Source organism: Mastigoproctus giganteus, chromosome 1 (genome assembly GCF_048544385.1).
Source record: "Mastigoproctus giganteus isolate SK-2022 chromosome 1, ASM4854438v1, whole genome shotgun sequence".
NCBI classification, from domain to species: Eukaryota; Metazoa; Arthropoda; class Arachnida; order Uropygi; family Thelyphonidae; genus Mastigoproctus; species Mastigoproctus giganteus.
The window spans coordinates 258,324,948-258,338,844 of record NC_143575.1 but is presented as its reverse complement, the minus strand read 5'-3'; the positions used below and the strand labels follow the sequence as shown (position 1 = coordinate 258,338,844).

At 30.7% G+C, this 13,897-nt stretch overlaps 1 protein-coding gene across 2 annotated transcripts in view; it reads right to left on the bottom strand.

Annotated features, from left to right (window-relative positions):
* Positions 1 to 13,897, bottom strand: part of Uvrag (UV-resistance associated gene) — a 113,779-nt gene that overhangs the window by 64,321 nt on the left and 35,561 nt on the right. For both annotated transcript variants that reach the window (XM_090385827.1, XM_090385823.1), the window contains exons 3-6: positions 13,259 to 13,370; positions 5,964 to 5,998; positions 3,875 to 3,935; positions 439 to 533 (exon numbers count right to left, since the gene is read on the bottom strand). In XM_090385827.1, coding sequence (XP_090241953.1) covers positions 439 to 533; positions 3,875 to 3,935; positions 5,964 to 5,998; positions 13,259 to 13,370 — 303 coding nt within the window. The remainder of the gene's footprint in view (positions 1 to 438; positions 534 to 3,874; positions 3,936 to 5,963; positions 5,999 to 13,258; positions 13,371 to 13,897) is intronic.

Genomic DNA, 13,897 nt, shown 5'->3' with positions numbered 1-13,897 from the left:
TGTATTGTGGGTAAGATTAGCTCTGTACATGAGGCTAGAGTTAATTCCTTTATCACTGATATTTGCAAAATTAGCGAATGCATAGCAACACAAATAAAAGATATATAAACTGCAATCATCGTATAAAATTTCCTGTTTTAATAGGAGTGATAATTACTCATGATAAAGGAATTAGCAAAAATCCCATAATGCAAAACTAATTGAGTGTATTTTTTTTTTTTTTTACATTAAATTATCAGTTATATTGTGGAATAATCGGTAATTTCAACTAGTATATTTGATGTAAGCTAAACTGAGATATGATATAATTCTTCATGGGATCTAACTCATGAAAGAAAAAGAACAATTCATTTAAGCACAAAATTAAGGCAACTAACAAATCTGTTTGCATACTAAAAAAATCACATTAACTAAAAACAGACTAATATTGTGAATTACCTGTTCGCCAAAGTAGGTGAGGCCACTAAAGTTGACTATCCATTCAATGAGCAAATGTGGTGGGTTTCCAAAGACCCACACCCTAACAGTAACATCTTAACCTGTTCAGGAACATCATACTCAACAGACAAAAAACAAAATTAATACTTTTTATAATTGTGTTTATTATATTTGAAAAAATGAATTACAGCCAAGATATTTGAGATAGTAAATAATTTGGAATCTATACACAAAATAAATTGGAGAAGTCTTATTTTATCGATATTATTAGGTTCAACTGCTTCTCACAGAAGCTAAGTTTAGGCTTTATTCTATAGACTGCCTTCCATAGGAATACATCAAATTTACAAGCAAATAATACAATAGACTTTCAGAATAATGGCACCTTCAGGGATTCAAGATGCTGTTATTTTGATTTTTCCATTATCTAGAAAGTTTTATTTTTAATATATATAATGCAGAAATAATGAGGCTAAATAAGAAATAGAGATTAAGAATGCAATTTTATTAACTGCACATAAAAAACAAACATGTTGATCCAATGTTATATTCTGCCATTAATACACTCCTACTTACGCCCATTCTATTTTCTATTATTATATCAAGTTTATCACTAAACTTTAATGTTTTTAATTATTCTTTTTTTCTTCTCTGTATGGGGTTTATTAACTTTAGGAGCCATAGAGAGAGAGGTTTTTAATTTAAGATAAATGTAAAACAGCGGTGATATCAGTACAGAATTCACTTTGAATCTGACAAATTTAAACAAAAAAAATAATCGCATGACTTGCCTTTCTCTTTTTTCGGCACTGCAAGACATCTGTGCTGTACGTAAACATCCAATCTCAATGTGCTGTTATTTCGACAGTCTGCTGTAGCTTCTTCCAGAGGAGTCCAAAGTATAGACTAAAAATAGGCTTTTTTATATCTGCCAAGAAGTTACAGTAAGATGCCACATTTTATATATGTATGTTTGTTATACAGCAAGACAAGTGACTCATTCAAGCCAACTGCTGGAAACATCATATGGAGTGGAAGGCAGGGGGGTAAATATATTATCATTCACCCAATGCATGGTAGGCTACTACTGAACAGATTTGCAGAATCTGTCAGCAGTGGAGATGTGTTGTAAAAGGAAACCCCCACCACACTCACAAACAAGAGATTTGAGAATAAGGGCAGCTGTTGGACCAACTACCCATCTGAAAGACACCAGAGGCCCATGCTGTCACCGCACGACACCAGTCACTGTATGCTGTATGGTGCACAAAATGGAATCAATGGAGCTAAACAATGGCAGAGGATAATGTGGAGAGAAAACCTTTCTACACAGTCCACATATCAAATGGACATGTCTGGAGGTAGCATATGCTCAAGCAACATTTCGAACAAAGTAACACCAATAATGAGGTTCTGTGGTGGTGGTGGTGGTGGTACAGTAATAGTACATTTTTTTTGCATAATTTGGTATATTATTATTAGCTATTGTGTACAGAACCATGATGATGATAACCATCATGACATCCTGTACAATTCTGCCTATCTACATTGTTGTGTCATCATGATAATTCCCCACACCACAGCTGTCAATAATGCAGTAGCTAAAAATCTGCCTAAGGAGCAACTTTAATCCAACAGAATGCCTCTGCAATAATTTGAAGAACAACAAATGGAGGGAAAAAAAAAAAAAACTGAGATAACAAACTTCTATGAGTAAATCAGCCACTGACTTAAGAAATGAGTTTCTGCATACAGAAATACATATATTTGCAGCACTGCCAGTCATCAAAGTTTATGTTAACCATACCGATATTATATTTGTATGTCCCGGCAAAACCAGTTTGTTTTTGCAGGTGTCTCAAAGTGTGCCAGAGGGCAGAATATCTTATCGAAGCTTAATTTAAAGTGTCCAATTAACAAACATTTATTTTAAATTACCGATACAAAATATTTCTAATGCTCCAATTACTCAGTATTCCTTTGAATATTTCCAATAATACTGACCTTTAAAAAATAAACTCCTGATTGATTTAGATGCAAAACTAATTTCAGTTTTCTTTAAATAATGTAACAATTTAAAATAAGGTACAACTATGACAATATAATGGTTTAGCCATTTGTCATCCACTTAATTCCTCCACTATGGTTGCTAGGTATCCAGTTAAATATCCAGATTTTCTAATGAAGTAAGTTTTACTATCATTTTATACCTTCAATAGTTTAATTTTAGTTACATTCAGTTTTCATTATAATTATTTTCTAGAGTTTTAATACATTTTGCAACTGCTGTTGCTGCTTTATACAACTGTATTCTGTAATCTTTATTATTTTTACATAGGCAGCATAATAAAGGTTCAACTGTTTCAATGAAATTTTAGTTTCTGTGGACAGATGAACATAACAGCTTCTCATTGAAGCTGTACAAAGTTTTTTTTTTTTTTTTTTTTGTGGCAAACTTTTCCTTTTTGCATATACAGAATTTTTATGGAAACCATCCAGCAAACCTATCTACTTTGACACAAATACCCAAATTGGAAGATGCATATAAATGAAGCTGGAAGCAATGGATGTGAAACTGATAGCTATCCATTTTTTTGGAGGAGGTCACCTGGTAACCCTAACAATCCTCAGGATGGAGTTTTGGAATTATTGCTAAGGCAACCCAGGCAAAAAATGTCACTGTATAATCTTTATAAACTAAATGTTTTAAGAATAATTGTTTGTCTGTGGAATGTAATAAACTTGATAATTACTTGTAAGAAAATTAATGATGCCTTCGTGGGAAAGATAAACTCATTGCTTGAGAATGCTTCAAGGAGGTTCCTTTTGAAAAAAAAAAAGATATGAACCTTTTCAAGCAGATGGTGACAAATCTACTCATCTAGGACAGCAATGGCCAACTTTTTATGCTCGCAGCCATTTGCTTCTCATTATAACAATTTTGAGGTCAAACCTTAAAATGAGTAATGTTCCAAAAACATTTTAGCAATAGTTAATATAATGTGAATATAGACATAATGGTCACAGACTTAAATGAAATTCTTTGGAAGACTACATCAGGCTTGCATGCAGTCAGTTGGTCACTGCTAATTTAGAAGAAAAAAAAACCAATTTTGTTTGGGTTAATTACCTAATATATAAACAAACAAATATTTAAAGAAATACTTATCAAATTTTAAAGAAATATTTATTAAAGAAAAAGAGAAACATTTCTGCCAGACAGCTTTTTTCATATAATAATCATATTTCAGCTATTGCAAGAAATCAACCTATAATTACAAATAGTAACTTAGTCTTTCCATTAGGGGCAAAAAGCTTAGATTTCAAAAAAAAAAAAAAAAAAAAAAAAAAAAAACTTTTAATTTTGGCTGATAGTTCTTAAATTGGTGAATAAGAAAACTGTAATAAGAGCAATCATATGCACCTTAAAGGATACTAGATGATGCATTTATCTTATCAGGAAAATTTGATGTTTCAAAACTTTTCCACGATGGATTCTGAAAGAAACACAAGAAATTGATTTAAAAAATGAGTTGCATTATTTCATCCAAAATGCAAATATTAACTTTCCTGTTACCATACTCAAGAAGTAACTTAAGTAATTATCTGGTATTTCATAACCTATTGTTTTTTTCCTATAAAAATCCCAAACACAAAAGGTATTAGAATCTCTCGTAATTTTTGGGAAATGCAAGCAAAGGAAAGTTGTTCCAGAAAATAGAAGTGGAAATGAGTAGTCTACAAAGGATAAAGTGTGGCCAAGTAAAATTAAATTAATACAATTCTGCTAGTACAATGGTCAGTTTTAAATTCACACACTGCTATCATCACATTGGTTGACTAGTACGGAAAAGTCAATAGGCCTAATGCTTGACAAGTCACAATACAAAACGTGATGGTAACATAACTTATCATACGAAATTGACTAATTTGGAAATCCAAAGATGAGGAATATTAAATTTCTATAATATAACTAAATTATGGAATAATTTGGTTATATTGTAGAAATTTCCACTATTTTCCAGATGGTTATTTGAAGTGCTAATTGACACCCCATAAGCAGAAAGCCAGGCATTTGAAAGGGGAAAAAAAACCTATCAACAAACAACTCAATGCTCTCTCATTTTATTGTCACTTTCTCTTCATTCATTCATTGCTTTCTTATCATGTCTGTTTCCCATGTTATTAAATTATTCAAGGGCTGAAGCATTCTTTCTATCCTTTTCTCATCTTAGGTTTAAGTTATTAGAAGCAGTGCAAACAGGTTGCTGGAACAGCACTCATGGCATTCTGTCAATGATATACAGGAACTCTGACAGTAGGGACAAAGAAGCGATTATCCCATTGTATAAGGCAATGGTTAGGCCACATCTTGAATACTGCATACAGGAATGGAAGCCTCATTTTAAGAAAAGTGTGGATCTCTTGGTACAGGTGCAGAGAAGAACAACCAGATTAGTCAAGGACACAAAGGGGTACGTACCCCTTACACACAAAAGACTTTGGTTCTGCAAACTGCAGCACTTGGAAACTAGGTTACTTGCAAGGAGACCTGGCTGAAGTGTTTAAGGCTTTAAATGAATTGAGTAAACTTAATGATGATGGTATTCTAACTCTTTCTCAAACAATGCACACAAGGGGGCATAAACCTAAACTGAAAAAGGATGACAGCAGGATAGATGTGCGAAAATTTGCTTTTAGCCAGAGAGTAACTGAGTTGGAACAAACTACCATTTAGAATTGCAGAAGTGGATTACTTCAGTTTGAATAAATTCAAATAAGAATTAGACATATTATTAGGGCTGATGCTATATAAGCTTGCTTCTTTGCATCACTACTACTACTACCTACTAATAACATTAACAACAACCTAGATGCTTGGAATGGTTTTGCCCGTTTCAACATAAATTCAAGTGCTTTCAGTCTGTGGGTTATTAGGATTTTTTCATTCAAATGTCTGATATACAAGATTGACATTTTTACTACCAAATAATCAAATCACCAGAACAGCAACACATAATAATAAATAATCCATGACTGACCCAACAGAATCAGATAAGATTTCATAACAAATGAAATGCTGAAAACATCCATTGTCCATCCTCTTACTGGTGGTTCTAAATAATATTATTAATATTGTGTGCACACACACACATCATATAGATACCTAATTTAACCGATTACCTGAAAAACAGCTACAGAACAGAAATTACTAATAATTAGAAGAATAACAATGAAAATTAAGTATAATGTGCCTGACATCAGAGGTACACAGAGCTGCCAGGTCTGAATGCCACCAATTTATGACACCTATGGTAGAGGACGGATTTTTCCCAATATGTTCATTTATTTCACTCCAAAACGTATAGTGTTATATACTGTCATATTACTTAACTAATTTATTGGGATATTTTATTCCTTTATCATTAGCATAATATAACTGTTCAATTATCTAATTAAATTTAAATTATATATTTATGTGGTTTTGTTTTGTATTAAAGGTAAGTATAACACAAAATACTTACTGGGGTATTATGTATGACTTCACTGTTGTAGAATGCTAAAATAGAAATTTATATTTAGATTAAATATAAAAATGAGCATCAAATAAAAAGTGTTATAAGCCTATCATGATGTGAAACTAACACCATATGATTACACAGGCTGATTCAATATTCATGCAACTCAAACTGTAATTGTTAATTTTTCAGGGACAACTTGATGGATTCTAAATGCTATAGCAGCAGCACTGGTTGTCTCCAGATTTCCAAAAGTTATTGTTATATGTTAGCTTCACTAACAAATAGTGTTTTGTTCACAATGAAGGCAGCACATCACTGTTCAGCACATGTTCATAACTGAACATTCAAGATAGCCTGAGATTTTTTTTTTACCTTTCAGATTACTTAAAAGAAATGGCATTTACTAACACACTTTCAAACATATTAAAAGAATTAAAAATCAATATCAAATCAGGAATTCCAATAATAACAATTGCTATGTTAGCAATTGTTTCATCAAACATGATAAGGCTTTTGTGCTTACATTTAGAAAGGAGAACACTCCATGTTTATTCCAATCTCTATTGTAATTAAGCTTATAATAATAACAGAAATAAAACTGAAAATATACTATGGGTTTTGAGTCTTTTGAATCATCATGTATAAAGGTGAATATATTTCCAAAAAATAATAATTTTTAAAAATTCAAATTAAATGTTGTAAATAATATTTTATAATAAAAACTATGAAAATTTAATCTTCTTAATCAAAACTTTCAACTGATTGACAAAAAAAATCTATGTATGTACAGTTAACAGTGAATACAGCTTTCTACAAAATGCAACAATCTATTATTGAAGCAATTTGTCATACGTTGTCTCAGTCTTACATTTAAAATAAATATGTAATGTTCTCTAAAAAGTTTATTGTTGTTTAGTTGTAATTCATGCTATTTGTAAAACTGGCTATTTCAAGGAACCAGTCCTTGAAATAGCCAGTCGGATAATGAAACATTACAAATAAGTATCATACTTCTAAAAGAGCACTGCTGCTGTTTATTTAAATGAAAGCCAAGAAAACTTGCAATAACTTAATACACAATGAGAGACTGACGCAACTTGCAGAAACTTTAGCTTACTCTTAGCTAGGTAAATAACCGAGGCTTTTATAAAAATACATGAATGGGAATTAGACATTTCTCCTAGAAATATCTACCTTAGTGACAAGTATCAAGTAATAGTCCAAATAAATGTTTAACATTTAGGTAAATTTAAGCATAGATATTTCAGCATTTATTACTGTATATAAGAAAATAACTTAACTATTGCAATGATACTGTTATCTTAGAAAACTGCATAACTTTCTGATAATAATACTTAAATGGTATACCAGAGATTTACTAGGTCCATAAACTATACTCAGATGTGGCTTATGCTCATCTATTATTATATTATTTATGATAACCTATAGGATGCAATAGCAAGTGAACACGCATAAATACACATGTTTGACAGCAATCTGGTCTAACTATTTCACATCTGACAAATTCCTGGCCAAGCAAAATTTGAAATGACTATCGTTGACTACTGCCAATAAATGATATATGTAATTATCTACATATGGCAGAGATCTCCAACTGATGTTTGGAAGGTTCATTCATAGGCTGCCTCAGTGTTCTTCTACAATGCTTAATTTTCCTTATCTTTAGTTCATTTTGACATGCAAACTATGCATTTGCTTTTCAAATGTCAAAAGTCAAGCCTGCTATTGGAAATATCACTTAAACTCAAGTTTTCCGATTTAAAGGAAGGGTGGAAGTTTTCTTAAAAATGAACTCCACTCTTAGAAGCAAGGATGGTGGGAGAAAAGAGTCACTGCAGTGATACACACACACAGACACATGGTCCTCAGAATTTTTGGATATCATACACTGACCAAGCCTATCCATTATAGGAAAAGGTTCCTGTTTTTATGAAACATTATTTCTTTAATCCTACAGCAGTCCTTAATTACAGCATACACTTAGAGTCATCGGATCACACACCCTCCCATAAAATATGAGCCATGAGTGTGCTTCTACCATATAAATACAATTATACAATACAATGTTTGTCAAAGTAATATTATTTCATATATTACTTTGATGAAGTTTAGTGAGCATAAGCAATTGTGATTTTCTGAGAAATAAACATGAAATAGATAAAATATCAGTTCTTACCAGAATCACATACATTGCAATTTGTGCAAATAATTGTGCTTACAGAATGTGTTTTTTATCCCCCTAACATATTCCTTTATGAAACTTTTTATAAAAAAATATTTACTTTGTCACTTTTTAGAGAAAGTGTAGTGTCCTCTTTTTTATCCAAATTTAAAACATAGTATGAGTAGAATAATGATTACAAATGTTTGTAAGGCATAGGCTGGCTGCAAGTCTGATTTTTTGAGTTAAATGTCTCATGAGAAACTAGCACACGATAGATAACTTCTGTTTTCAATATAAGCTTCAACGAACAACCATCTAAGAACTTAAAAAAAAAATTTGTCTTTTAGATAGCAAGATGGACTTCCACAATGCATTTATTGCTCTTAACAGCAAGCATATATGCAGAAATATCTAACATAAGATATAAAAAAAAACTATTTGGGCCAACTTTTTGTTTGCCTTTTTGTAATATAACAGGCTATCAGTTTATCCACTATATCTACAGTCCCTTTAGCAGAGTTATAATCAAGAATAACTTTTAGCATTCAATAATCAAAATCATTTACACATTTATCGTGACAAAAAATCTTTTTGTAATACAATATATTTATTCTTTTGGACAACATAAGAAAAAAAGTAGCATCTTTTGTACCAAACTGGAAGCTGAATACTGGCATCCCTTTCACTTGTAGTAAAACTTGTGAAATCAACAATGATTTTTGTCATTGTAATGTTTCTCTTCACAAGCATTTGGTCCAGTTCATAGGAAGTAAAAAAAAATACTTATAACATGTGATGTTGTGACCATTCAAACCCAAATCATAAATTCAGCATGACTCTCAGACTGATTTTTTTGCAGGTGCTTATCTGGATTGTTTACCAAGGTAAGGACATACATTCTCAATGTCACTAGTCATGATACTGTATAAAAACCCAAACTTCATACCATATTTTGCAAATGTGGAAAGCATATACCGGTGGAAAGGGGACCTGACTCTCTGAAACTAATAACCTATTCAACCACAGCTACAAATGCACTTGGGTTGAATAATTTTGGCAAACATTTCCATCCTGGTATTTCACAGTTCCCTAACTGATACAAACTTATCATCAACACTGTTGACTACAGGTGTCATTACAGTTAATTGTATAATTCTATATCTTTATGAGCATTTTTAAGGACATGGCAGTTGGAAAAATAGGATGCCATGTTTCATCATTTCACAAGCTTTCATTTGCTTCATCTTTGGACTTGTTTACATCAGCTAATAGCAGGCCACCAATGTAGGGCAGCAATTTTTTTTCCATTTTGTTATGCACTGATTTCCTTTGGAATTAGTACTGTCAAATAAAACACAAACATGAGGTAGAAAAAATTAAAAAGAAACTTTCATGCAATATGCCTAAGAGGTTATTCCTTGAGTGGGATTTATAATATTTTGGGAAGATATTCTGCTGTGCTGCTGAAATACAGGTTACAAGTATTGAATAACCTTATTTTTTAACAAAGAGCTGATATTTTTCTCCTCTTCTACCTCAACAACAGAAGAATCACTCACTTTCTGACAGATGATCTTCATATTTAAATCCATCCTCATCCAATTCAAAGGCATCTTCATCAGATGCACCAAACAACTGTTTGAGTTCCATGTCTGATAATTCCCTTGCCATTTTTGCATTCTTTTGTACCACTATGTGCTACACAACACTATAAAACAAACTGATATTTCTTTGTACCACTAATAAATGAGTCTTCAATTGTACTATGTTATTATCATAACAAAAACATTTACAATATATAAAAGTGATGTAGCACACAAGTACATGTCAAGATTGTATAAATGTTCACAGGCCAGGTTTGACCTGAAGACCCTAAGTTTATAAATTTTTACCATAAAGTATTATAGTAGTTAACTATTTTGTACTCCTCTGCTGCTTTCAATATGTTTAGCACAAAGTACAAAAGAATGAGTATTACAGCAGTATTGAATAAAGAGATATTGTCCAAAAAAAGAAAAAAAGGTTCTGGGTCAAAATCCACTTAAAGACTTTAGGAGGGTTAAGAGTGCATGATTAATATAAATTAAGTAAAAGGGATTTAATTAATATTTTCCCAGACATATTAAAAATATTTGTAATAGAATTTTTCTATTGATAGTTATTCGCTATCTTTGTGTAAAAGCATATCAGTGCTTCCTAATATAAAATAACTCAAATAATAACTGTTGCATTGAGTTAATTTATGCAAATTAACTTAATGCAAACTATTTAAAATATGAGGCACTGATGTCCTCCAAGAATCTTAGTGCCTCATATTTTAAATAGTTTGCATATCTATAATGAGTTTCTGTTAAGCCTGAAATTCTTTCCACAGCAATTTAACTTTTTTTTTTTTTCCTGTTAAAATGACGAATATAATTTTGCTTACCATTTACTTATAATCCTATATGTTCACTTGTATGTTGATAATGTTGTGCTGTTTATTAATCCACAGCAGAAAGTAACCAATTTTATGTTAGTGCCATATGCATATAAACGTTCACTTCATTACTTGTGTTACCTTATGCCAGTATCTGTACTGGTGTCACAAATCAATGAACACACACTTTATGAATTAATTTGTTCGTAGCGCGCGCGCTCGTAAAGCGAGAATTTATTTCCCATAGATGTAAAGTTAAAAATAGGTGTTACGTTCTCAACAATGAAATTATTTAGCTAATTTAGTTTATGTTTAAACAATGATTGATTTATCGAAAGAAATGAAAATGTAGCTTGTAAAATCAAGCAAATTATAATAATAGAGAAATTATTTACGATTTACAAACGTTAAAGAATGTTTATTCTTCACCATCATCGACTAAATGCACACTCATTGATCACTCATTATTGGCTCGGCACTCATTGGTTTGTTGCACAAGGAGCCATCTTCAGAAATGTTTCAAGAGGCGTTTGTTTCCAATATAATCTCTTTTAATTATAAATTTCACGATTGCATGCATAAGCATTTTTTAACGGCACACACAAATTGCAACTAACACGATTTGCGTGGAGTAACAAGTTTACGAAGCTTAAAAAAAAAAAAGGAATGAAGAGAAGATTCTGAAAATTTATTTGTGTTTTTTATACAATTGAAGATTTCAGTAAAGGGGAAACAATTTCACCATAACTTTAAAAAACCACACAATTCCAGCTATCGTTATTTTCGCAAATGCAAAAATATTGAGTTTACTACCCGTTTATAATTGCTTGCAGTAACAGAAAAGCCCAATAAATCGGAAAGTGCAAATTGTTTTTATTGTTTTATGGTAGTGACCTCCAGAAATTTGCTTTAGAAAAATATCACAAAGGCATTTAAAATTGATTCTTATAATGGAACATATGATAACGATGATGCATTTTAATGATTTGAATTGGTAACTAATAAAATTTACAAACCACGCTCACGACCTTTTATATGGCCTTAAGGTCACGAGCGTGCCCTTAAAAATGACATTTTAGAGAGGTAAATAGCTTAGTTATACAGCGAAAATTTCAACTTCTGAGATCTTGAAACGAATTACCAAAAAACAATGTGTTATTGGGTTCACATTACGATATTTTAATGATACAATGGTGTCTCTGGAACTGATTAATATCGTAAAGCGGGGTATGCTCTATTGTATAACTATGGACATAGTTTGGAATGCAGTATTTATGAATGATTAACATTCATTTTTTGCAATTAATGTTCATATTTTCGATTTTGTTGATACTTGGGAAAAAAAACTCGTAAACCCGGGAACTTGTAAAGCGAGAACTGCCTGTATATAAAAATTACTAATTTTATTTACTGCTGTTATGAAATACCACAGTGGACGACATGAATATAAAAACTAGTCTTATGAACAACTTCATCAAAATTATGAACTGACAAATGCACATGAAGATTTTATTAAACAAATAAGTAATTATATATTTTAACAAGAAAAATATGCTTATTTACCATGGAGAGGATTTTAAGTTTAACAAAAAACTATTACAGCCATACAACTAAACAGAAATGATTAAATGACACTTTAATCAATAACTGTAAATTGCATATGAAGTGTCAATACACAACATTTCATAAGCAACAGTTTGTATAAGATCATTAATGTATGGTATTGTTCACTACATTTTACCACATTTAATTATAAGCAACTTTGTCAGAAATAAAATGTAACACTGACAACTAGCTTTTGATACAAAGTAAAAATAGAAATGATATAAGCCACTGAATAAAAAAAAAGAGCTCACTTAACACCCTGAAGGCACCAATTTAAGCTAATTAAATTCTTAATTAAGTTCTTATATAATTTTCATAATCTCCAACTTCATAAAAATTTAAAATGAAGATCAAGAAAATTGAGACAATCACTAATATGATATTATATTTTATTTTCTAGACAAAATATTAGAGGTTTAAGAGAAAAAACAAACAATAAAAAAAAAAAAAAAAAACTCTGAACTGCTTCTCAAAAAAAAAAAAAAAAAAAATTGGCATAAAGAAAAACATCTCTGAGAACAATCAGTGCTTTGCCCAAAAGGTATAATTCACTGTTAATAACTGACACCTGATATTGTTATGTGCTATCTTTTGAGGTCTAGTTACATGGATGGATAGATTACATGTGTACTATAACTGCAGAAACTTCCAAGAGGAATTCCTCTGATTTCTGTTTTCCACATTCATTATTATTAGCAAATATATTCAGCAAGGGTCTATCCATGAAACAGAGGATTAGGTCATAAATTAATTTTTTTATAATTGTGAAAAATGCACAGCAGTAACAAAAATAAAATACTTTCTTTTGGTATTATTTGAAATTTTAATATTATTTTCTAATTTTGTTAAAAAATTATCAAATGCAAAGTAAAAAATTTATGTAAAAACATGCTAAATTGTTAAATTATAATATGTATTATATTATTTTGGTAAAATTAGAATTATTTATTTATTTTTAACTTTGCATACAGTTATTCCTAAGAATTAAAGTCGCAATAAAAAAGAAAGACAAAGTTAATTATGTAATTAGTTTAGAACATTCACTAAGCTATATGTATATTTTAAAGAGAGAGCTGGTGATAAATTTACCTGGTGACTCTGGACTAGAATGAAGACTGAAATACAATCCAAGATCTGAAACCTGACAACTGTCTTTCATGATGTTACGTCCTGCTATACTTCGTAGATGCCGAACTCTATGCTACACCAAAAATATACATCGAAATATAAATTACTTACATCTATAAATTAAATTGGGGGAAAATACAAATTTATAAGCCACTATTTGAATATTTTCTTAAAACATTACTATTCATCAATATCAATAATTAAATAAACAAGGTCAACAATATGTCAGTTTACCAAGAAATAATATATGCAATTTAAACCTTGAAGTCAATTTCATGTCCATATTACTTTATAAATGTTATTATTAAATTTATATTATGTTATTTATAAAAAGTGAATTGTTTAAACTATTTTCAGTAATTTACTTTTTGGTAAATTGTATCTCTTCTCAGTAAACTGAGAAGAGATGCACCCAAAGAGGATGCTGTACATGTCATAGCTAGCTGGCAGCAAAAGTTGTTCCATGCAAGTTTGCTTTTTAAATCTTAATATATTTATTTTTATTGTTCTATGGTGCATTTTTTCCCCCATCAAGTAGTCTCTTTTTAACAGTCTGAAGACTGTGTTCAAGTTTCCAACTTGACGTTTGTTCCAAGTTGC